General features: G+C 38.7%; 1 protein-coding gene across 9 annotated transcripts in view; it reads left to right on the top strand.

Annotated features, from left to right (window-relative positions):
• The window catches only part of LOC124798714, a 495,837-nt gene that overhangs the window by 290,012 nt on the left and 178,932 nt on the right, over positions 1-26,893 (top strand). For all 9 annotated transcript variants that reach the window (XM_047262235.1, XM_047262236.1, XM_047262234.1 and 6 more), the window contains 2 exons: positions 3,339-3,412; positions 18,031-18,113. In XM_047262235.1, coding sequence (XP_047118191.1) covers positions 3,339-3,412; positions 18,031-18,113 — 157 coding nt within the window. The remainder of the gene's footprint in view (positions 1-3,338; positions 3,413-18,030; positions 18,114-26,893) is intronic.

The following is a 26,893-nucleotide window of genomic DNA, read 5'->3' as shown; positions in this document are numbered from 1 at the left end:
GCCTGTGTTCCACATGGTTTGCTTCAGTATGAAGCAAGCCTTGAAATAGAACCCCTTGCTGTAGTATAGTTCTTTCACCAACTCCTAGAATTTTTAGGTACGCTCTAAAACTGTATTAGCAGGAGTTGATGGACGCCCATGTACAGAAAAAAAAAATCTGTTGCCTTGCTCATAAAACTAACGCGTCCTTCATAGCAGTTCTGAAGCCTGACCCCTCAACAGCACTCAGATTGTCACTTTGCAAATGATGTCCTTTTAGTGGTCTTTTTTAATGAACAAAAACTGTAGTCAAAGCAGTAACACCAAAAATTACGTACTTTCTTTTTATTTTTTCATGTTCAGAGCTGTCAATTTTTTGGCGCAATACAGGGCTTGCTTAGCCAAAGATCGTGAAAGTCAAATCAAACACAACTCTATAGAAGCAGATAGTCACACACTAATACATTGTTTGTGTAGAAGTCGGTTACAAGGTAGTGACAACTTCAGAGCCAGCTTGTCTTGCTGTGCTGTAATCGGTTCAAAAGATGACAATGCCTTGCATTCCTTCAAAAATGGTTCTGAGCACTATGGGACTTAACATCTGTGGTCATCAGTCCCCTAGAACTTAGAACTACTTAAACCTAACTAACCTAAAGACATCACATACATCCATGCCCGAGGCAGGATTCGAACCTGCAACCGTAGCGGTCATGCGGTTCCAGACTGAAGCGCCTAGAACCGCACAGCCACACCGGCCAGCCTGCACTCCTTCCCACCAGTTTAAAGGCATTTGTACAGTAACCTAGAAGTGACATGTTTCAGCAGCCTAGGTATAATCTTGTATATCATCACAGGTAGACAGAATGGCTGACCATGATTTACCTCCAGGAGACAAAATTTCAAATACTGTTGTTACACACGTGTAACATAGAAAGATGGTAATTAGCTTTTGGAATTGTTAGTTCCTTCCTCACACAGAGAAGAATGATAGGTTGGGAACGATTGCAAAGGAGAGCTCGTAACTCGGTCCTAGACTGAGAGGAGAATGACATTTAAAGTATGAAAAACAAAACTTGGCTTTGGGCTCTCAGTTCCTTCAAGAAGGAAAGAGTGATTGATTGGGGAAGGTTGGAAAGGAGAGCAGGGCACTCAACCCTAGACTGAGAGGAGGAGCAGGAGGAGGAGGAGGAGATGTGTGGAATAGCTGATCTGTAAGTACTAATTGATACCATGTAGAATATGAGATTGGAGTATCTGCTATATCTGCCCAGTTTACCATATATCACCCACCAGCCAATGGTATTCATTTCTTTGGTTCACTGAAAAAAGTGTCGAAATGAAGTTCTTTATAATCCAGCACATGGGCCTGAAACCACAACAGTAGGTGCTCTCTTTTGCATGGTAACAACAAAGAAAACAAAATATGAAGTGAAGTGTTTAGGCTCTGACAAGCTGCCAAAACAAAAGTATGTCACACTAAGTGATTTTGTTGTGGCGTAATGTAATTATGTTGCTTCTACTCACAATGAGAACACAAAACATTATCAGGTTTTCTGTTCCAACCATAATTGCACTTAGCAGATGGTTTTTGCAGTGGTAAGAATTAACGAAATGGGACATGATACCTGTTTGTTCTGGATTATAAATTGGTTGATGTAAAATGTATCCTGTAGAAATTTATCTGGAACCAATACAAAACACTTTACTAAATTTGCAATAAGGTTCACAGTCATGATAAATTTCTTGAAAGAAAATTAGTTTTCTGGCAGCATATAAAAAACAGACAATACAGGAAACTAATTTCTTTCAAGGCCCTATTAAATGTTCTTTGTAAGGAATCTGTTGGTCCTTTGCTCCAAAATGGTTGAATTGGACCACAGACTGTTTTTAAAACATTGATATTTCATCATGTGTTCCGTTGTGTTCACAGCGGATGTATTGTATCTGCTGATAACACAAGTGTACTGATTGAGGGTAAGATCCTTACCTTACCAGACACAGCTCATATGACAGCTGAACAGTCCTATAAAAGATTCACAGCTAGCAGTTTGCCTCGCAAAGACTCATATAAGGCAATGTCAAACAAGCAAACATGACTAGTTGGCACTAGGAGGAGACATTAATGACCTTACAATAAACAAGACACCCTGCGTAAAATTCCTTAGTGTCCATCTGCATGACAAGCAGATTCATAGATAAACTAATCAAGAAACACAGTTCAGCATGTTTTGCGCTTAGAATAATCTCTTATGTTCAGCTGAAGTCAAGAGCAATGGTTATTTGTGGATATTTCCTCTCCCTGTTGTTTTATGGTGTCATGTACCGGGGCAGGACGTCTAAAGAAAATAAAGTGTTTAAACACAGCATAAGTGAATAGTACAAATAGTTTGTAAAGTAGATAACCATATGTCTTGCAGAAGCCTTTGGAAAGATCCTAGAAATTCTTACTCACTTAACAATACATTTACTCCTTACTGTTTCTTGTTGAGGATAATGAAAATTAGTTTCACTTGATGTGTGATTTGCACTATTAAATTTCTAGAAAGAAAGATAATTTTCATGTAAACTTTGCCTCATTGTCTAATGTTCACAGTGGAATTTTTTACTTTGGTGCTCCCATCGAATTTAATACAAGAAATTTGAGTACTACCAGTTACCGGAAAACTGAAAACATATTTTATTAGCCACTCCTCCTCCAAATTATCTGATTATCTAGGTTAAAGGATTCCTGTTAGCTTCATGGTTAATAGCAGGGTTATATTAAACTACCAATAGAAGATGAACTCAGCTATCTCATATAATGAGAAAGCAGCGACTTCCATTCCCATCCTTCCTTAACCCGAGCTTGTGTTCTGTCTCTAGTGGTCTTGACATTAGCGGAATGTTAATACTAATCTTCCTTTTTCACAAACAGAGTTAAGTAGGGTAACAAAGGTTTATTGTTACTAGAATGTACAGATTACACTTACAGAAGTTGCCTGTCTTTCGTTAATGTGTATCTTGACTAGTTCAGGGTTCCAGAAGGTTCTTTATGATGGTATGTGTGCAACAAGGTGGGTGAGTAGGTTGGACGGATGAACAGTGTGACTGGCACCTTTTTGAATGCTCTGAACTGAGGAGAACATTGTATGATAAGTTAATTTTTCTTACAAACTAGTTAGTAGTGCAATAGTCATACTCTGCTTTGAATGTGGTGGGGGCACATTTCAAAATGTGACATTATTTTAAATTATCTGTACATCTAATTGTGAATGAAATAAACCTTAAAAATACTGATTGACTCTTCATCACAGGCATCTGTTTACTTGAATTGTATGTAGTGAGACTTGAACGAATATTGGAACTTTTCCTGTCAGCAGGAATGGCAATGGCACATCAGACCGCTTGCGTGGAGCTGACGAGCCTGATGGCGATGGGGCTGAGGAGGGAGATGGTAGGTGACTACGGATGTTTCTACACAATTTGGCCTCCTTTCAGGTGGCAGCTTACAGAATAGAGTGAGTGAGTGAGTGAGTGTGTGTGTGTGTGTGTGTGTGTGTGTGTGTGTTCTCTATGTTAGCCAGTGCACACATACACATCCTCTTGTATGTGCTATGAGTAGCAAAAAGCTCCTATTTACAATGGAGATTTGATTAACTAGACTACTGTAATTGTTATTGTAAGTCATTCGGATAATTAAAAATAAAGATAATCGATTGTATGAAGAAAAGCAATTTTTGTATTACTACCTCTAGAAAGATATATTTCCAGGGTTAATAAGTAATATTAGGTTTTTATTCAAACCCAACACCAATAAATTAAAACTCAGTAAAACCAAGAAAAATCAATGTTTTTACACACTAGCATATTTTTTAAAAATAACTAAAATGCCCCAACCTTAATCATGAAATAGCCAATAAAAATCAAACTATGAAAACTCCAGGTAGGAATATCAACAATGTAGAAAAAGACAAATTGCTACTTACCATAAAGAAGACACATCAAGTTGCAGACAGGCACAATTAAAAGGCACTTACATACAGCTTTCAGGCACAGCCTTCATCAGTAACGCGCGCGCGCGCACACACACACACACACACACACACACACACACACACACACACAAAAGCAAGGAAGCACACTTCACGAACACACAACCGCCAACTCCAGCAGCTCGAGCCAGAATGCAACATCATGTGGGGTGCAAGCAGCAGTCTGGAGGGGGCAGGGAAGGGGAAGGGGAAGGGGAAGGGGTGTTGTGCGGGAGGGTCGAGTGACGAACATTGTCTGGTGAAGTGTACAGGGGCTAGGATGGCAACAGGCATGAGGAGGTTGTGGAGCAGGGAGACGGGGAACAAAGGAGCTAAAGAGGAGAGGAGTGGGGGAAAGATGGATTAATGCATTGGCAGAGGACTGAAAGTAAACAGTGTGGCAGGTGACATGGTGAGAGAGGGGTACAAACTGGTGGGTAGAGAATATGGGAACAGTGTATTACCGTAAGTTGAGGCCAGGATAATTATGGGAGCAGAGAATGTGTTTTAAGGATAATCCCATCTGTGCAGTTCAAAAAAGCTGGCGGTGGAGGGAAGGACCAGATGGCTGGGACAGTGAAGCAGCCATTGAAATCAAGTGTGTTTTGTTCAGCTGCACATTGTTCCACAGGTTGGTCTACTTTGCTGTTTGCCACAGTTTGGCAGTGGCCATTCATCCTGGTGGACAGCTGGTTGGTAGTCGCACCAATATAAAAACCAGTGCAGTGATTGCAACAGAGTTGGTAAATGACACGGCTGCTTTCACAGGTAGCCTGGCCCCTGATGGGGTGGAATAAACATGTGACAGGACTGGAATAGGAAGTACTGGGTGGGTGGATTTGGCTAGGTTTTGCACCTGGGTGTTCCACAAGGATATGGTCATTGTGACAGCTGGTTGGGATTGGGAGTGGCATAGAGATAGACTAGGATGTTCTGGTGGTTGTGTGGGAGACGGAGTACTACTTTAGGAGAGGTGGGAAGTACCTCGGGTGTGATGTCCCTCATTTCAGGGCATGATTATAGGTAATCAAAGTCCTGGCGAAGGATGTGGTTCAGTTGTTCTAGCCCGGGGTGGTACTAGCTGATGAAGGGGACACTCCTTTGTGGCTGATTCTTGAGGTTGGTTGGAGGATTGGAGGTGTGGGGGAAATGGCACAGGAGATCAGTTTGCGAACTCTGTGGGGGGGACAATGCTGTCTGTGAAGACCCTGGTGAGACCTTCAGCATACTGAGCAAGGGAGTTTTTGTCATTGTAGATATGTCATCCCCACGTGGTCAGGCTGTATGGAAGGGATTTTTCAGTGTGAAATGGATGACAGCTGTCAAAATGCAGGTACTGTTGCTGGTTAGTGGGTGTAATTCCATGGTTTAGGCAGCATTTGAGAAACAGGCTGTTGGATTAGGTTTTAGCCAGGGAAACAGATACTTTCCTGAATTGCTGCAGAAAGATGGAGTAAGGGTCCATTGTGGATTGTCCATTGTGCAGGAATGATGTAAAGGAAATGGGAATGATGCAGAAATGGGCAAAATAGTTGTCGTGGTTGTGAGAGTAGTTGGATAAGTGAACAGATGCATAAAGATGCTTAAAAAATACATAAAGACAAGCAGAAACCCACAGAGATACATAAGCATACACAAAAATATGTGAAATCCTATGAAACCGCATAAAAATAAATACAAATACATTAAAACGTACAGAAACGTTGATGACCATTAACAAAAGTCGCATAGGACAGGCACTGTAGTTTAATTTTGTTCAAAATATTTCATGATTTTCATTTGAAATAACAGTTTTTTTCTCTCTTCATTGCTGCTACATCAGGAATTCATTTTATCTGTAGTAATCTCAAGGTATCACATTTTTTTCCTTTTGAAAGCTGTTTACAGAGCTTGAAACACTTCCACATGAGATGGTCCTGCATCACTTTCTGAATCTACATTTCCTTCTGTTTCATCTACCTGCAGTTCCTGCCATTCATTTTTCTACATTATGTTTTCAACAATTTTATCATCTAACATGTTCTGGAAGCTTGATCATTACTGTCACAAGTGAGCCACTCTCTCATATTATTTGCATCATGTTCCTTTCATATTTGTGTGTTTTTCATTAGCTCATTTATATCCTCCAAAACAGAATCATCTGTTTCGCTAATTGAATTTTCATGCTCCCATTTTAGTATCCATTCCAAGCTTGATTCAAAGTCTTCCTCTCAGTCAAATCCCATGTAACAATGCTCCTTTAAACTCATTTGCTTGAAAATTGACAAAACTACTTCCGCTTTGTCTTTGATAGATAACAGTCTACATAAAAGTTGTTTTCTATAAAGTCGTGTTATGTTTCAAAAACATTTTGATCTTTTGGTTGTATCAAGGATGTCACATTAGAATGCAAAATTTTACTGTAAATTTAAGATTTTCTCTGTTGAACAGTTCAGTCGAATGATGCCTTGATGCATCATCCAGTAAAAGTAGGACTTTTCCTTGTGTACCAGTTTCAATTTGATTTTTTGATTTTTGTTTTTTATTTTATTTTTTTATTTCACAGAGAACAATGTTGCCCTAGCTCTCAATGAAAATTTCAGTGTTCATCTGTGTGTTTGGTTAGTTTTTGCAAATTAAGGAAAGTCTGATATTTTTGAAGCATCTGAGGTTTCTAGATGTTCCAATGAGGAGCAGTGTATGGGTCGTGGTAGTATTCGCTCAAACTAATATTGGTACTCAGTCTTTTCTAGTTGTATAACCTAGAACTGAACACTCCTGCTGAGAAGTTAAATATTTTTACGTAACGATTTCCAGTTTTTTCCGGTTTCAGCAGCATTGCAAACAAAGTACAAGTCAGTCATTTTAATCCAATTATTTTCTAAAATCAGCGTTAAAAGCATTTGCTACAGCTCCATCAGCCGACATTGATTCACATTGTATTTCCAATTCATGAATTCCTCGACTAGATTTAAATCTGGTACAACAGTGTGTTACTTACCACTGTTGCTGTTCTTATAAAAACCAACAATACCAAGCTTCTTCCAAAAGTTCATTTTTTGGTTTCTTCATCACTTTTTTAGATTTACTCCTGTCTTCACTATAACTAAGTAGCAATTAATTTATTTTATTTATTTATTTATCCATCCACATCCAATGTAAATTTTATGGATGTTGTCAATATGTAAATACATAAAATACAGATACAGAGATACATAAACGTACACAATTGCACACATAAATAGATAATTACAGTTATTATCTTACTGAGTTACTCTTTCGGAGATGGTATTTCACTGTTCTATTGAATATATTGTTAAATGCCTCTTAATTGCAGTAATTAATCATTAGCACAATTGTCAACAATATTTACCAATCGTTTTTCATAATCCTTTACAGTATAAAAACACTTTAACAAATTTTATTCCGGAAGGCATGTATTTCACTTTTGTCTTCGATCTCATGTGGTAGTTCATTGTATAGTTTAATTCCATTATATAGCATGCTGTTTTGGGTTTATGTTTTGTTTTTACTGTGGAGATGTAGGTGGTGGCTGTATCTGGTTCCATGTTCATATGGAGACCTGTTTTTTGGGTACTGATAAATGTCTCTTTTTTTTTTTAATGTGCATCACTGTTTGCAACATGTACTGAAGAGGGGCAGCAGCCTTTTCAGTAGTTGCAGGGGCAACAGTCTGGATGATTGACTGATCTGGCCTTGTAACACTAACCAAAATGGCCTTGCTGTTCTGGTACTGCGAACGGCTGAAAGCAAGGAAAACTACAGCTGTAACTTTTCCTGAGGGCATGCAGATTTACTGTATGGTTAAATGATGATGGCGTCCTCTTGAATAAAATATTCCGGTGGTAAAATAGTCCCCCATTCAGATCTCCGGGCGGGGACTACTCAAGAGGACATCGTTATCAGGAGAAAGAAAACTGGCGTTCTGCAGATCGCAGCGTGGAATGTCAGATCCCTTAATTGGGCAGGTAGGCTAGAAAATTTAAAAAGGGAAATGGATAGGTTAAAGTTATAGTGGGAATTAGTGAAGTTCAGTGGCAGGAGGAACAAGACTTTTGGTCAGGTGAATACAGGGTTATAAATACAAAATCAAATAGGGGTAATGCAGGAGTAGGTTTAATAATGAATAAAACAAAAATAGGAGTGTGGGTAAGCTACTACGAACAGCATAGTGAATGCATTATTGTAGCCAAGATAGACACGAAGCCCACGCCTACTACAGTAGTACAAGTTTATATGCCAACTAGCTCTGCAGATGATGAAGAAATTGATGAAATGTATGATGAGATAAAAGAAATTATTCAGGTAGTGAAGGGAGATGAAAATTTAATAGTCATGGGTGACTGGAATTCGTCAGTAGGAAAAGGGAGAGAAGGAAACATAGTAGGTGATTGTGGATTGGGGGTAAGAAATGAAAGAGGAAGCCACCTGGTAGAACTTTGCACAGAGCATAACTTAATCATAGTTAGCACTCGGTACAAGAATCATAAAAGGAGGTTGTATACATGGAAGAATCCTGGAGATACTAAAAGGTATCATATAGATTATATAATGGTAAGACAGAGATTTAGGAACCAGGTTTTAAATTGTAAGATATTTCCAGGGGCAGATGTGGACTCTGACCACAATCTGTTGATTATGAACTGTAGATTAAAACTGAAGAAACTGCAGAAAGGTGGGAATTTAAGGAGATGGGACCTGGATAAACTGAAAGAACCAGAGGTTGTACAGGGTTTAAGGGAGAGCATAAGGGAACAATTGACAGGAATGGGGGAACGAAATACAGTAGAAGAAGAATGGGTAGGTTTGAGGGACGAAATAGTGAAGGCAGCAGAGGATCAAATAGGTAAAAAGAAGAGGGCTAGTAGAAACCCTTGGGTAACAGAAGAAATATTGAATTTAATTGGTGAAAAATGAGATCGACAGGAAGTGCAAAATGGCTAAGCAGGCATAGGACAAATGTAAGGATGTAGAGGCTTATCTCACTAGGGGTAAGATACGTACTGCCTACAGGAAAATTAGAGAGACCTTTGGAGAAAAGAGAGCCACTTGTATGAATATCAAGAGCTCAGATGGAAACCCAGTTCTATGCAAAGAAGGGAAAGCAGAAAGTTGGAAGGAGTATATGGAGGGTCTATACAAGGGCGATGTACTTGAGTACAACATAATGGAAATGGAAGAGGATGTAGATGAAGATGAAATGGGAGATACAATACTGTGTGAAGAGTTTGACAGAGCACTGAAAGACCTGAGTCGAAACAAGGAGCCGGGAGTAGACAAAATTCCATTAGAACTACTGACAGCCTTGGGAGAGGCAGTCCTGACAAAACTCTACCATCTGGTGAGCAAGATGTATGAGACAGGCGAAATACCCTCGGACTTCAAGAAGAATATAATAATTCCAATACCAAAGAATGCATGTGTTGACAGATATGAAAATTACGGAACTATCAGTTTAATAAGTCACAGCTGCAAAATACTAACGCGAATTCTTTACAGACGAATGGAAAAACTGATAGAAGCCGACCTCGGGGAACATCAGTTTGGTTTCCGTAGAAATGTTGGAACATGTGAGGCAATACTGACCCTACGACTTGTCTTAGAAAATAGATTAAGGAAAGGCATACATACATTTCTAGCATTTGTAGACTTAGAGAAAACTTTTGACAATGTTGATTGGAATACTCTCTTTCAAATTCTGAAGGTGTCAGGGGTAAAATACAGGGAGCGAAAGGCTATTTACAATTTGTACAGAAAGCAGATGGCAGTTATTAGAGTCTAGGGGTATGAAAGGGAAGCAGTTGTTGGAAAGGGAGTAAGACAGGGTTGTAGCCTCTCCCCGATGTTATTCAATCTGTATATTGAGCAAGCAGTAAAGGAAACAAAAGAAAAATTCGGAGTAGGTATTAAAATTCATGGAGAAGAAGTAAAAACTTTGAGTTTCGCCGATGACATTGTAATCCTGTCAGAGACAGCAAAGGACTTGGAAGAGCAGTTGAACGGAATGGACAGTGTCTTGAAAGGAGGATATAAGATGAACATCAACAAAACCAAAACGAGGATAATGGAATGTAGTCAAATTAAATCGGGTGATGCTGAGGAATTAGATTAGGAAATGAGACACTTAAAGTAGTAAAGGAGTTTTGCTATTTGGGGAGAAAAACAACTGATGATGGTCGAAGTAGAGAGGATATAAAATGTAGACTGGGAATGGCAAGGAAAGCGTTTCTGAAGAAGAAACATCTGTTAACATCGAGTATTGATTTAAGTGTCAGGAAGTCGTTTCTGAAGGTATTTGTATGGAGTGTAGCCATGTATGGAAGTGAAACGTGGACGATAAATAGTTTAGACAAGAAGAGAATAGGAGCTTTCGAAATGTGGTGCTACAGAAGAATGCTGAAGATTAGGTGGGTAGATCACATAACTAATGAGGAAGTATTGAATAGAATTGGGGAGAACAGGAGTTTGTGGCACAACTTGACAAGAAGAAGGGACTGGTTGGTAGGACATGTTCTGAGGCATCAGGGGATCACAAATTTAACATTGGAGGGCAGCGTGGAAGTTAAAAATCGAAGAGGAAGACCAAGAGATGAGTACACTAAGCAGATTCAGAAGGATGTAGGTTGCAGTAGGTACTGGGAGATGAAGAAGCTTGCACAGGATAGAGTAGCATGGAGAGCTGCATCAAACCAGTCTCAGGACTGAAGACGACGACGACGACAATGACAACAACAACAACTCACAATGAACAGTAGAGTCCCAAAGATTTAAACAACTCGTGCAACGAGGTCTCATGCAACTTTTTGTTATAATTTGTACAGGTACATGAGCTACCACACAAAGAATTTATTACTCTCAGTGTATAGCATGCTGAAGCTATTAGTTCCCCGAGGGCAGTAACATAATGAATCCATTTTAGATGTGCATCAACATGCATCCCTAGGAATTTTGTGATACACATCCTATGAGCTGTGCTTGTGTGGAAACCAAAGTTGTTGTTGTTGTTGTTGTTGTTGTTATTGTTGTTGTGGTTTGTTTTAACAGAAATATAAACAGTGACGATAAATTTCTAAACTAGTTTTGGATGTCAGATGAAGCACATTTTTCATCTCTCAGTTTTCATCTCACAGGTTATGTGAATAAACAGAACTACCGTTACTGGGCCAACACAAATCCTAATGACTTTCATGCGCCCCCTTTACACGCTAGTAAAGTGACAGTATGGTGTGGTGTTTCATCACATGGGATTATCGGGCCCTATTTTTTTGCAAATGAAGAGGGAAACACAATAACTGTCTATGCCAATCATTATATGGAGGTTTTTACAACTTTCATTATACCTGCATTGAACAACTTTCCAAACGTTAAAGAAGCCTGGTTTCACCAGGACAGAGTGATATCAGACACTGCATGGCAACCGATGGCATATGTGGGAGAAGTGTTTGGCAGCCGTGTGATCTCATGATTCGGTAACATTCCCTGGCATCCTAGATCACCAGATTTATCCGTTCGTGATTTTTTTCTTGTGGGTTACCTCAAGAGCAAAGTCTACACGACTCGACCAAGAACTGTGGATGAGCTAAAACAGAGAATTCGTGATGCAATTCACAGTATCCCAACTGAGATGTTGCAGCGGTGAATGAGGAATCTCGACAACAGATTTCATGAATGTATTCATACAGGAGGATGCCATCTAAAGGATGTAATTTTGAAAAAAATGATAAATGCCATCAATATTTTGTAAATGGTGAAGTTGTAAGGTTTCAGTTACTGTGAATGCAATTTCTTTCCTTCGTCACTTCTAGTTTTGTTGGATTGTGGAAATGTTCCTGTTTTTTGTGTCATTCTGTATAGCAGGGATAATATTGGGCCAAGCACACTTCCTTGGGGACTCCAATATTAATGTATTCTGGGTCAGAAAGGTATTTTATATTATGAATGGAGTTTGTTTGAGATACCTCTACCTACTGCACTCTGTGTTTTTAAGTATGAATGAAACCATTTATTCGCTGCCCCTCTTATACCTAGAGCTTTCAGTTTATTTAACATAAATGTGTGGGCTCTAAATCATATGTTTTGCTGAAGTCAAGGAAGGTGCCCGATATATGGTCTCCTGTATCTAGCGCTTCCAGAACAACATTTTTAAAATGAGCTATAACTGAGTGTGTACTTTTATCAGGCCTGAACCCAAGCTCTTCTTTACACAGAAACTGTACTTTGTTAGAAACCCCACATGTCTAATTTTCGTGATGGTTTCCATTGCTTTTGAAAATAATGATGGTAAAGAGAAAGGCCTGTATTTGTCTATATTGTCAGGGTCTCCTTTCTTATGTAGGGGCAGGACCTTCACATGCTTTAGTGACTCTGGGAAGCAATCTGTGGTGAATGATTCATTTATGATGTGCACTAAAAGGTCTTTGATACTGTCTATACAGTCTTTAAGCAAGCACACAGGCTCTTCATCTATACCTGCTAAGGTTTTACTTTTTAGTTGCTGAACGACATAGCTTATTCCTTCTGAAGTGGTGGGTTGCAGCATCAACATGTTTTTGACATATTTCAATGTTTTTACACGCTGTATTTTGTCAGGTTTGTGTTTTAGCTTGTAGCTATGTTGCTGAAATATTAATTTACAAAGTTTGCCATTTTTTTTTCATATATTGTGGTATCATTATACTATAATTTGTTTGGTCTTTCTTCTTCTAGTTGTCTCCCGTTTGGTAACATTCGAAACTGCTTTTGTTTTATGCCTTTTCTGTAATTTTATCACTTCGAGACATCTTTACTGCTACTAAAACTCTTCTGTATATGTTTCTGTATGTTTGGTAGTATTTTTGAAATGAAAAGTCATTTTGGTTGTCTTCTATGCTGCTGAGGTGTTTGAGTGGTATAGAGGATTTCTTTATTGCATTAGTCACCAAGTTACTTTTGTTTTGTGTTTTAGTGACTCGTAGTATTTTTAGGAATACTTCTTTGATTCTGAATTTAAATTTTGATAGAAACTTTGAAAACTTCCTATCTGTACTAGTCTCCATGTACGCCACTTCTCATGTTTCATTGTTCATTTGCATGGTAAATTCAACCCTTGTCAGCTTTGAGCAGACCACTCTATATGTTTTTAGTTCTGTTTCCTGCAGGTGTGTTTAGTTTTAACAGCTGACTGGAATGGTCTGAATGGCCCAGATCACATACAACAACATTACAATTTTCTTTCTACAAATCAGTTAGTTTATGGTCAATGATTAATACTGAATGCTTAGTTACCCTTGCAGCTATGTTAATCAGTGGTGATATTCTGTAGCATACATAATGTTCAAAAATGTGTGCAGAACCCATCTGGGTTCAATGTCTTGATATTTAAATCTCCACAGATTAGAATTTTATCCTTAGCATTAGTAACCATGTCCAATACTTGTATTAGTTTTGCTGAGAATGTATCTATTTACCACTGGGACAATGGTAAATACATAGTACAGTTAGTCTTTTGGTCTTTGAAACATATGTGGCTTTCTTATCTCTTTAGCTGAAATTTCTACATGTTTTTATTCACTTACTGAAATAATGACATATTTATATTTATACATAATCCCTTTCTTTACCTATATACATGATCCACCACTTTTCATAGTGGTTCTCCTATAATGTCATGCTAGATTATATGAGAATAGAGCTAAATGTGTAATTTTAGATGCCCTACACCGATGTTCTGTTATGCAAACAAGTGAGCTACCAGTAGTCTGCAGTTCCACTTCTAGCGGTTGCACTTTATTTCTTATGGACTGGATATTTTGTTGGAGCACTTGTTACCTTGGAACCTTCTCATTTTTCTTGTCTTTCTCAACAATAATTTGGCTGATGAGGAACTACTATTTTCATCTCATTCACTTCACTATTCACTGTCCACTGTTGTTTTTGCTGACTCCTCACATTTTTTCTTTTTTTTGTGCATATTTTGGTGCTCCTGCTGTGGTTCCATTGCTTCTAATTTTTTGAGGTGTTTTTGTTGTTCCTATTATTTGGTCTGGTGGTGGTGTTGCGGCTGTTTTTTTTTTTTTTTTTTTTTTCCCCCGTTGGTTATATGGTAGCCAAGTATTCATTACCCAAACCGTTCAGTTGTAGTGTGTGGTGTTTGTGGAATCTGCGTGCCGTACTACTCATGTCAATACATTACACATTTTTAAAATTTCTGCAGGTTTGAACAAAAACAGTCCATCTTAAGTTTCCAGAATGAGATTTTCACTCTGCAGCGGAGTGTGCGCTGATATGAAACTTCCTGGCAGATTAAAACTGTGTGCCCGAGCGAGACTCGAACTCGGGACCTTTGCCTTTCGCGGGCAAGTGCTCTAACATCTGAGCTACCAAAGCACGACTCACGCCCGGTACTCACAGCTTTACTTCTGCCAGTATCCCCCAGGCTGTGGTTAAGCCATGTCTCCGCAGTATTCTTTCATTCAGGAGTGCTAGTTCTGCAAGGTTCGCTGGAGAGCTTCTGTAAAGTTTGGAAGGTAGGAGACGAGATACTGGCAGAAGTAAAGCTGTGAGGACCGGGCGTGTGTCGTGCTTCGGTAGCTCAGATGGTAGAGCACTTGCCCGCGAAAGGCAAAGGTGCCGAGTTCACGTCTCGCTCGGGCACACAGTTTTAATCTGCCAGGAAGTTTCAATCTTAAGTTTATAACAAATTATATACAATATACAATAATAGAGCCAGTCCTGACAAAACTCTACCATCTGGTGAGCAAGATGTATGAGACAGGTGAAATACCCTCAGACTTCAAGAAGAATATAATAATTCCAATACCAAAGAAAGCAGGTGTTGACAGATGTGAAAATTACCGAACTATTAGTTTAATAAGTCACAGCTGCAAAATACTAACGCAAATTCCTTACAGACAAATGGAAAAACTGGTAGAAGCCGACCTCGGCGAGGATCAGTTTGGATTCCGCAGAAATGTTTGAACACGTGAGGCAATACTGGCCCTACAACTTATCCTAGAAAATAGATTAAGGAAAGGCAAACATACATTTCTAGCATTTGTAGACTTAGAGAAAGCTTTTGACAATGTTGACTGGAATACTCTCTCTCAAATTCTGAAGGTGGCAGGGGTAAAATACAGGGAGCGAAAGGCTATTTACAATTTGTACAGAAACCAGATGGCAGTTATAAGAGTCGAGGGACATGAAAGGGAAGCAGTGGTTGGGAAGGGAGCGAGACAGGGTTGTAGCCTCTCCCACATGCTATTCAATCTGTATATTGAGCAAGCAGTGAAGGAAACAAAAGAAAAGTTGGGAGTAGGTATTAAAATCCATGGAGAAGAAATAAAAACTTTGGTAGGACATGTTCTGAGGCATCAAGGGATCACAAATTTAGCGTTGGAGGGCAGCGTGGAGGGTAAAAATCGTAGAGGGAGAACAAGAGATGAATACACTAAGCAGATTCAGAAGGATGTAGGTTGCAGCAAGTACTGGGAGATGAAGAAGTTTGCACAGGATAGAGTAGCATGGAGAGCTACATCAAACCAGTCTCAGGACTGAAGACGACGACAACAACAACAACAACAACAACAACAACAACAACAACAACAACAACATATACAATATGTGGGCAGTGAAATATAATCTCACAAATAATAATAATAATAATAATGAGATCCTCCTTTTGCTTCCATACAGTGGTTCTCTAAAATAACTGTGTTTGAATGAGAATAGAGTCAATGTGGAAGTTGCGATGAATGAAAGGGAGTGTGTGTTTCAGTACTATGTTGATTAATTCCCAGTTGAAGAGAAATATTGATGACCTTGTAGCGCACTTGATGATGATGATTATGATGTCAATAATATGTTTTTCAAATTGTTCCTGCCCAGAGCAAACAGTGGAGCAGTCTGTTATATTGAAATATATCTTCAATCTTCGTATAAAACGATCTGCTTCATTAGATGCTGTCTCCATGAAACCAATTGTATGCTCCACTTTAGACATGATAGTCTTACTGTGTAAACTTAAAAATGGTTTATTACAACTGCCATAGGCATATTTTGTGTAAGTATCATACTTCAGGGATCCAAAGTATCACAATTTAATACCTTTTCATTACCTTCCTGAAGCATGAAAAGCCATCATTGTCATTAATCCATTTGTTTCGTAACTAAAACTGTGCACAACCCAGAGGTTGATTTGAATACTGCAGTGCTTTACTAGGCATGGCGCTATTGAAAGAAGTGCGCACAGGATTTCTTTTAACCTTTGAGCTGACTCGAATAGCCAGTTGCAGAGGGGACCTACGGTTTAAAGTGGTTGTGAACTGTGGTGCAACTTGGCTTTAAAGCACAATAACAGAAACAATTTCAACATATTTCAACATATTCTCACACTTGTAGTTAGCGAGAGTCTTTGTCTAGAACATGAATTTGCATCAAAATTGTTCATGAATTTTTCAGCAATTTCAGTTATTCGAAAAGACGTTAATGTTTTGACTTTTATGGCGTCCTTTGGTTTTAATTTGATAATTTATTAAGAGCATCTTCAATGACAAATTCTAGAATTTTTTGAAAGATCTGTTGATACTTCCAGGATCTTTGCATCAACTGGTGTTGCTCCCGTTTACACACAAAAAATTTCATGTGTCTGTTTGCAGTAGGCTGAAAATAAGATATGTGGTCTGAGTGACATTCCACGCTGTTGCTCCCATCTTCTTGTTTGGAATTGGTTCAGTCATTAGTCATGCTAGTGCTGAAAATATATCAGTGTCTGTGTATTATTCTGAGTATTTATACACTAGCCATCCAAGTGGCACTTACCCACCAAACCACGAGTGATCAAACTGGCCTACTGATGGATTCATGTTGTTGGTTTGGTGAGAGGGCTTGATTGATTCACCAACAGATTTAGGTAAGGGAGCGTGTGCCCTGTAAAGTAAAATGATGATGATTATTGGTTATTTTAATGCTCTATCTGTGTCTTAGCCAAAATCTTAAGTTATAAACTTTTTTGGCACAGAATTGCTGGCCAGTACTTAACTTACCCACTTGGGCAGCTAAGTGTGCTAAAGAGATGGAAAGGCAAGCTGACCCCCATTCGAATCCGTCCAGTGGATTAACGATGTGGGCTGGGTACCAGTCAGCCTAGACATGGTTTTTAGGCGGTTTCCTACATCCCACTGAGCGAATACTGGGCTGATGCCCACACCCTGCCTCAGATACTTATTACACAAACAGTTTAAACTTTCTCACATTTGTGTGTAGAATTTACTCTAGACAAAGGCAGGTGGGGTACACTGATTCCACCTTGGAGGGTGAAAGGGATACTGATTATCTCTCTCTCTCTCTCTCTCTCTCTCTCTCTCTCTCTCTCTCTCTCTCTCTCTCTCTCGCACACGCTCTCTCTCCTAGCTTTCAGAACTATGCTTTCCTTTTCGGGAAGGCAGTGGGAGGCGAGAGGTGTAGGTTGCGTTGCGGGAGTCTGGAAAGGGGGGATATGTCACTCAGACCCCAGGATAAGAGGGCCCCACATGCTGTGAAGATTGCAAATGTATTGCAATGGAATGGGATTGCCGAACTGTGGCAGGAGAATGAATGGAAATAAAATCTGTAAGGTCTTTGCCATGTGACCTCATTCAGATGGGAGCCATGTTGTTTCATACACCTAAGTTTGGTTCCTATTTGTACCAATAATGGAAACTACTACAGCAGTGAGAAATGAGTGATATTGAAAACTAAAAGGAATTAATTTGGCCAATAGAATGCCATGTTCCATGTATGACATGACCTGTATTTTAGCACCAATGCTGCAACTGTTGTACCTTATTTTCATGTTACTCACTAATAGACTTTTTTCTTATTGTGGTTTATTATGCAGTGCTGCAAAATTCATTATTACATTTCATTGAAATGCTTTTCAATCTTTGAAATGCAACAGAATGGTTACTGTTCACTGGTCCTTTAATATTAGCATAGAGTAGTTTCCCAAATGATCTTGTTAATATTTTTGATACGTAACATTAACTGGTCATTGAAAGGTACTAAACTTTTTTTCTCTAAATTCCAGAAGAGGCTGACACAGATTTGGAGACAGACAGGCTGTTGGGCCAACAGAGGACCGATGATCATGGTTTTTTTGATGATGGAACAGTAAGTTCATGCAGTTGAAAATTCATCCATAAATCATGTACTCAATTATATTAGGCATGAACTCTTAATACAGTGAAAGAAACATTTCAAAAGTGAATTAATTCATACACACAGCCATGTTAACACAGACATTTTAGCTGACGTGGTTTACACGTTGTGTACAAAGATCCTTTCTTTCTTTTATATATACCTTGTGTACTTTTAATTAAACTAAATGTTCCAAATGTTGATTGATTGTTGGCGTGTTGATGCATTTCTGAATAGGAACTGGCAGATTCCCTAACAAAACAAAAAAAGCCAGTGCAATTGCTGCGCACATCACATGAATCTCATCACAAAATGTATCCAAGTTACATGGTTTATGATAGTACAGTTCCTTGTTTACTGTGCCCCATAGGAAGAGAATTGAGAGGTGAAATAGCTCCATAGTGTGCAGGAAACATGTTTAGTCCCGTGTGTGCTATCTAGTGGTCCACTACATTTTGATGCACATATGTTTGCAGATCCTATTAATAGTGTGGTGGCATGTCATGTTGTTGATAAAAAACCTATAGTTACAGTATAAAACACAAATGAAAAGGAAAATGAATCAGAAGCAGTGTTTGGTGCTTCTGTAGTTACAGTATCTTCAAAACTGAAGAGCCCAACATGTCCCATAAGAGAGAAACAGCACCACACCCCATGTGTGGATCTAATTAAACTGAAAATGGTCCATTAAGTTTCTCTTTCAATTTTCTCTTGAGCAAAAAGTGACTTCTTGCAGACACAAAGACATTTCTGGAGCTTAGCAGAGCTGTAATTTGTATGGTTGTTGTCATTCTCTCTTGTAATGAGAGTTCACCCCACAACCATTTTACAGAGATTGTGGTTGCTCACGTAAAAGTTGGTTGCACATGTGCTTATCTACCTCATCCCTTCTGACAGGTAGTGTTCAGGTGTCGTGTGTGATTTGACACTGTTTGAGTACTACAGGGAAATCCTGGCACTAGCCATAGTTGTGTAGCATCAAAAGAAAACACTGTATGATGCACCACACACTGTGTAGGCTGTTACTACGCAAGGCCCAACAGCGAGATAATTTGGATACCTTGGGCTGGTAGGGTTCTGTAGTTTGGGTGTGGGTTATGATTTCTGGATCAATGAAATGCATAGTTTCTTGCCCTTATATTTCAAAAAATTAATATCGCTAAATGTGCCTAAGAAATTAATCTTAAAGCTTATTTATGTTAGTTATTTGAATGTTCTATGGATCACAATTATAGTCTGTTCATACAGATATGCACATGGGCTCCAAAGTCCATCGACTTCTGCCTGCTCGTGTTTCGTATCCGGTCACTGGCAGCATTTACAATCTAATACAGAATCTTGCATATGTAGCCATCCTGAAGTGATTCTTGAATTGTGTTCTTTTTATTGCAACAATGTAAGCTTTCCAACTGGCTCTTTCTCATTTCAAGTTGTCTAGGAGAACTGAAGCAGAACTAGGCGCACCTAGCACCACCATTCAGTATGAAACTATCAGTTTTGATTTCACAAATTTTGTAAGCTTTTGTTATGCCCCTGTTTCAGTGTTTACATTCATAGATGCACAGTATATGGCAGTTGACAGATGATACGGCAGCCAGTACATGGCACTTTCAGTGCTGCTCAGAGCATAAACTGATGTGAATGCAGATGGCTGTGAATGAACCATATGACCTTTCACTGTTTTGCAATTGCAGTACATCATCTCAGTGGAGAATATGGCAACATGCTCCCCATTTACATGGTTTTTTAGGTTTTAAAACTTCTTTAGCTTGCATCCAGTAATTTATACTTGACTATGTTCAGCATCTCTCTTTCTTCCCCCTTTCCCCCCTCCCCCACCCCTGCTACTACTAACATTCAGATATCCTTCTGTCAAGCAGGAGTTAAAAGGCGATAAGATTTCAGTTGGAGTTTGAAGTTAATTTCATTATCCACTACCACTGACACTGTGCCACACTGTCCATACGACATTACTTGTCCCACTTGGAACATAAGTTAGCGTGTAGCACTCCTGATTCGAGTTATGTTGATATATTCAAATTACATCTACATCTACATGGCTACTTGGCACACTAAAGTGCCTCGCAGACGGTTCATCGAACCACCATCACAATAAGTCTCTGTTATCCCACTCACGAACAGCATGTAAAGCAATGAACACTTATCTTTCCATGTGAGCTCTGAATTCCCTTATTTTATTATGATGGTCATTTCTCCCTGTATAAATATTTTTGCATTGGTGATGGAAATCTCGTGAGAAGATCCCGTTGCAATGAGGAACACATGTGTGTTAATTATGTCCACCCCAAATCCTGTATCGTGTCCACTATACTCTTTCCTGTATTTCTCAATAATACAACACATGCTGACCCCCTTTTAACTTTCTCATTGCGCTCTATTAATCCTATCTGGTAAGGATCCCAAACCGCACAGCAGTTCTCCAAAAGAGGAATGAAAAGTGTAGTGTAGGCGGTCTCTTTAGTAGAACTCTTACATCTTCTAAAAGTTGTACCAAAAAATGTAGTCTTTGGTTTGCCTTCCTCACAATATTTTCTGTGTGTTCTTTCCAATTTAAGTTTCTTGTAATTGTAATTCCTAGGATTTAGTTAAATTTTTGACCTTTAGACTTGATAGCTTTATCGTGTAACTTAAGTTTAGCAGATTTCTTTTAGCAGTCATGTGGATGACCTCACATTTTTCTTTATGTAGGTTCAATTGCCAATTATCACACCATACAGATATCTTGTCTAAATCATTTTGCAGTTGGTTTTAATCTTCTGATGACTTTACTAGATTATAAATGATAGCATCATCAACAGACAGCCTAAGACAGCTGCTCAGATTGTCTCATAAATCATTCGTATAGATAAGGAACAGCAGAGGGCCTATAACACTACCTTGGGGAATACCAGAAATCACTTTTGTTTAACTTGATTACCTTCCGTCAATTATTACGAAATGTGGCCTCTGATAGGACATCACAAGTCCAGTTGCATAACTGAAACCGTATTTCATAGCATGCAGTTTGATTACAAACCACTTTCTAGGGTGGTGTCGACATCTTTCGGAAATCTAGAAATACAGAATCAGTGTGAAATCCCCTGTCAATAGGATTCAGTACTTCAAGAAAGTAGAGAGCTAATTGTGTTTCACAAGAACAGTGTTTTCTAAATCTATGTTGACTATGTGTCAACAGACTGTTCTCTTTGAGGTAATTCATGATGTTCAGACATGCAATATGTTCCAAAATATTCTTCCACATCAATGTTAATGATACAAATCGGTAATTTAGTGGATTATTCCCATTGCCTGTATTGAATATTCGTGTGACCTGTGGAACTTGCCAGTCTTTGGGTATGAATCTTTCATAGAGTGAGCGGTTGTATATTATTGTTATGTGTGTAGCTATTACATTAGCACACTCTCAAAGGAATCTAATTCGCGTACAGACTGGACCGGAAGACTTGCGAGTATATCTCCTTCTAAGTTACTCATGTTGGCAGCTGTTCTTGATTTGAATTCTATAATATTTACATCATTGTCTTTGGTGATGGAATAGTGGAAGGTTCTTTTAAGTAACTCTGCTTTAGCAGCACAGTTATCAATAGTATTTCCATTGCTATTGTGCAAAGGAAGCATTGATTGTGTCTTGTGCTAGCATACTTTACATACAACCTGAACCTCCATGGATTTCCTGCCACGTTTCAAGAGAAAGTTTCACTGTGGAAACTATTATAAGCATCTCACATTGAAGTCTGCACTATATTTTGAGCTTCTGTAAAAGATTTGGGGATTTTGTGTTCATTAATTTTTTCTTATTTCACATAATACTTCATAAATTTTGTGCCTTCTGAAACTTGATATTCTCAAAATGTAACCTGATACTTTTGTAGCCCCACTCTTTCAGTTACAGTACTGTACTTTGCGTTACTAAAATGATAAGAGGAGATGCAGGTTTAGTAAATTTCTCACACACCATCATGTGGTGCATGGTGGAGAGTACCTTGTACCATTGCTAGTCAGTCTCATTCCTATATCATTTGCAAATGAAAGGAGGGAAATACAGCTGTCTCTATTCTTCTGTACAAGACTTGATTTCTCTCCATTCCCTCGTGGTCCTTACGTGAGACGTATGTTGAGGTAGTAGAGCCATTCTGCAGTCTGTCACAAATGCTGAGTCTCTAAACTTCATTAGTAGAGTTCCACGAAAAACAGACCTTCTTTCCTCCAGGAATTCCCATTTGAGTTCATAGAGAGTTCCTGTAATAATAGTGTGTTGATCAAACCTACCACTAATAAATTGAATACCTGGCTTCTGAATTGCTTCAGTGTCTTCCTTTAATGTGACCCGATGAGAATCCCAGATACTTGTGCTGCTTTTAAACCGTGTTGTGAATGCATAAATTTAGCAGCGTCCAACATAAATATTTAAATATGTCTACAGTTCTAAATTGTCATTCAATTACTGCATTACCTGGCTAGAATAAAACATGAGCATGAATGTGAACTAAATTGAAACGACGACCAATTTCATATGTTGTCTGTAAAGAAGTGTATATGTTTAAAATTATTCAATTAGGTTTGTTGACTACTTTTATACAAACTTGGTTCACTCTTGAATATCACTTCACTTTTATAACACGGGGACACACAACACTGGAATTGGCGAATTTTACTGAAAAGATTTCTGAGCTTTAACTGGGAAAGTATTATGCTCCAACACCAGCAAAGAATGGTAGAAGTTAAAACAGTTTCTCATAGCATAGATTTTGATATACAATCAAATTACTTTTACGTGAATTCTTTTTACAATGGCAAATATACTTGTCTGAATTATTTGGCAATTTAAACTCGCCTTGTAAAGCTTTCATGAAATGGCAGCAGATAAATGAACATTGGTGTATCACAGAATCGATCTGTTCCGGTTACATGAAAACAACTGACTGAATTTGATTTGAAAAAAAAAAAAAATTTCTCAGCATTAAATAATTGTTCTCAGCATTTTCAATCTGAAATAAAACTATTTAACTCTTGCCAATAAAATCATATAAATATATTACTGCTAATGGTGGTGTTGCAGCTCGTCCGCAATGAAGCAAAGATAGAATGCAGAGGATCAAAATTAGTAATATTCTTACAGAAAATGTGAGATAAACTTGAATAACATTATTCTCTATTTTTCTCCAATAGTTTACAATAAGTAGTTCACGTAATAGTAATAGTACTAGACCTTAACATAGGCAGCAGATTAAAGTGCGTCTTGCTAGCATCAAGGCTACTCGAACAAGAAGAAAAAAAATCAGTGATGATGATGATTGTTCTTATAATTAGAAGATATCATTGTTTTCAGTCTCTTTTCTGTGGCTTGTGATGATACCGTTACACTCTCTCTGCTCTAGCAAAACCAAACTGTTTCTCTGACAACACACTTGTCTCTCGCAATATCACATATTAAAGAAATAATAGTAAAAAATAATAATAATAATAATAATAATGTTTTTATCGGCAAATAGGGGTGCAGATGCTATATACTTCAGCAGTACTCAGGAGCTGGTTACACAAGTATTCTGCATTCAGTTTCCTTTATACATGATCTACACTTTCCTAGAATTCTCCCAATAAACTGAAGTCTATAATTTACCTTCTCAGCAACTGATTCTACATGCTCGTTCCATTTCCTGTTTCTGTGCAATGTTATGCCTGGATAGTTCATTGATGCAGTTTTGTGAAGCACACACCAGCTGATACTGTATTTGAACATTGTATGATTTTTTTTTTTTTTTTTTTTTTTTTTTTTGTTCACACTCAACTGCAGTAACTTAAATTTTTTCGCATTTTTAAGCATGTTACCATTCATCACACCAAGTAGAAATTCTGTCAGTCACCATGTATTCTTGTACAGTCACTCAATGATGACCTTTTTTATGTATATATAGAACAGGTGTAGTCCTGTCACCCTTCATTGGGGGCACTCCTGGCTATGCTGTTGGCTCTGATGAAGACTCACCATCCAAGACGACAAACTGGGTTCTGCTGTTTCCAAAATCTTCGAGCCACTTGCATATCTGAGAACCTGTTCTGTATGCTTGTAGCTTTAACAGTCTGCAGTCTGGCACTATGTCAGATGCTTTCTTTCACCCATCAGCTATGGTTAACAGGATACTGTGCAAGAAAAGGTAAAGTTCAGTGTTACATGAACATTACTTTCAAATCCCTGTTGATAGAAGCTTTTCTCTGTGTCAAGGGAATCGTGAAAAGGTTGTGCCTAACAAATAGGCCACACTGGATAACTAAAAGTGTTTCTTCAGAATACGTGCTCTCAGTTACAGTTTTAGGCCACTGCTATTTAAGGGCTTAGTGAAAGATCTGTCCTTACCAAACCAGGATGCACAAGCATGGATAGATTACGTGGACAGTGCAATATTATAGAGATACAATAATCATAGCAGGTGTTCCCAAATTAAAATGCGTTATAATGTTAGTAGACTTTCAGAAAGCCTTAGACAGAGTAAACCATTATTACTTATTTTAAACAATGAAAGCAATGGGTTTCCCACAAAATTGTGCCAATTTAATAGTTAGAATGTTAAGCTAAAGCTCACCCAGAATCCTAATAAAGTCAACCAACTAGAACATTTAATTGCAATAGCTCGGTAAGGCAAGGCTGTCCAGTGTTGATGCCCTTGTTTGTCATCACATTAGAAATCTGCTAGCCACTATGCAATAACAGCTAAGAGGATTAAATATGAATGTTCAGACTGTTTTACATACGTAGGGTATATGCTGATGATTTGAGTCTCATGGTTTAGAATGCCAGTGATGTACAGAAGGCTTTGCAAATCAATGGCAAATACGAACTGGCATCAAAATCAGATATTATGAATATTGAATGCAGAATATCAATGTGAAACCCAGGAAAACTAATACCAATGTGAAATAAAAAATATATGTTATTAAATGCAGATCCAATATAAATTGCACCATCCCTTCCACCAAGGTGCAAGTGCATGGCATGAGAACTTGAAAACAGGCAAACATGTATAATGTTTCAAAAATCATCTATGTGATGCAAGAGACACCCATTCCTTAAGACATGGCTATCAGAAATATTTCTAGATTTCTGGAAAGTATTTGTCACGGTGCACCATTGCAGGCTGTTAACGAAGGTACGGGCATATGGAATAAGTTTAGATTTGAAAGCGACTTATTAAGTAATCTACATCTACATCTACATCTACATTGATACTCCGCAAGCCACCCAACGGTGTGTGGCGGAGGGCACTTTACGTGCCACTGTCATTACCTCCCTTTCCTGTTCCAGTTGCGTATGGTTTGCGGGAAGAACGACTGTCTGAAAGCCTCCGTGCGCGCTCTAATCTCTCTAATTTTACATTCATGATATCCTCGGGAGGTATAAGTAGGGGGAAGCAATATATTCAATACCTCATCCAGAAACGCACCCTCTCGAAACCTGGCGAGCAAGTTACACCGTGATGCAGAGCGCCTCTCTTGCAGAGTCTGCCACTTGAGTTTATTAAACATCTCCGTAACGCTATCACGGTTACCAAATAACCCGGTAACGAAACGCGCCGCTCTTCTTTGGATCTTCTCTATCTCTTCCATCAACCCGACCTGGTACGGATCCCACAATGATGAGCAATACTCAAGTATAGGTCGAACGAGTGTTTTGTAAGCCACCTCCTTTGTTGATGGACTACATTTTCTAAGCACTCTCCCAATGAATCTCAACCTGGTACCCGCCTTACCAACAATTAATTTTATATGATCATTCCACTTCAAATCGTTCCGCACGCATACTCCCAGATATTTTACAGAAGTAACTGCTACCAGTGTTTGTTCCGCTATCATATAATCATACAATAAAGGATCCTTCTTTCTATGTATTCGCAATACATTACATTTGTCTATGTTAAGGGTCAGTTGCCACTCCCTGCACCAAGTGCCTATCCGCTGCAGATCTTCCTGCATTTCGCTACAATTTTCTAATGCTGCAACTTCTCTGCATACTACAGCATCATCCGCGAAAAGCCGCATGGAACTTCTGACACTATATACTAAGTCATTTATATATATTGTGAAAAGCAATGGTCCCATAACACTCCCCTGTGGCACGCCAGAGGTTACTTTAACGTCTGTAGACGTCTCTCCATTGATAACAACATGCTGTGTTCTGTTTGCTAAAAACTCTTCAATCCAGCCACACATCTGATCTGATATTCCGTAGGCTCTTACTTTGTTTATCAGGCGACAGTGCGGAACTGTATCGAACGCCTTCCGGAAATCAAGAAAAATAGCATCTACCTGGGAGCCTGTATCTAATATTTTCTGGGTCTCATGAACAAATAATGCGAGTTGGGTCTCACACGATCGCTGTTTCCGGAATCCATGTTGATTCCTACATAGTAGATTCTGGGTTTCCAGAAATGACATGATACGCGAGCAAAAAACATGATCTAAAATTCTACAAGAGATCGACGTAAGAGATATAGGTCTATAGTTTTGCGCATCTGCTCGACGACCCTTCTTGAAGACTGGGACTATCTGTGCTCTTTTCCAATCATTTGGAACCCTCCGTTCCTCTAGAGACTTGCGGTACACGGCTATTAGAAGGGGGGCAAGTTCTTTCGCGTACTCTGTGTAGAATCGAATTGGTATCCCGTCAGGTCCAGTGGACTTTCCTCTATTGAGTAATAACTAACTCAGTATGTTATCCTCGATGGTGAGAGTTCATC

Source organism: Schistocerca piceifrons, chromosome 5 (genome assembly GCF_021461385.2).
Source record: "Schistocerca piceifrons isolate TAMUIC-IGC-003096 chromosome 5, iqSchPice1.1, whole genome shotgun sequence".
Lineage (NCBI taxonomy): Eukaryota > Metazoa > Arthropoda > Insecta > Orthoptera > Acrididae > Schistocerca > Schistocerca piceifrons.
The sequence above is the reverse complement of the archived record's forward strand: the minus strand, read 5'-3'. Positions and strand labels throughout refer to the sequence as shown.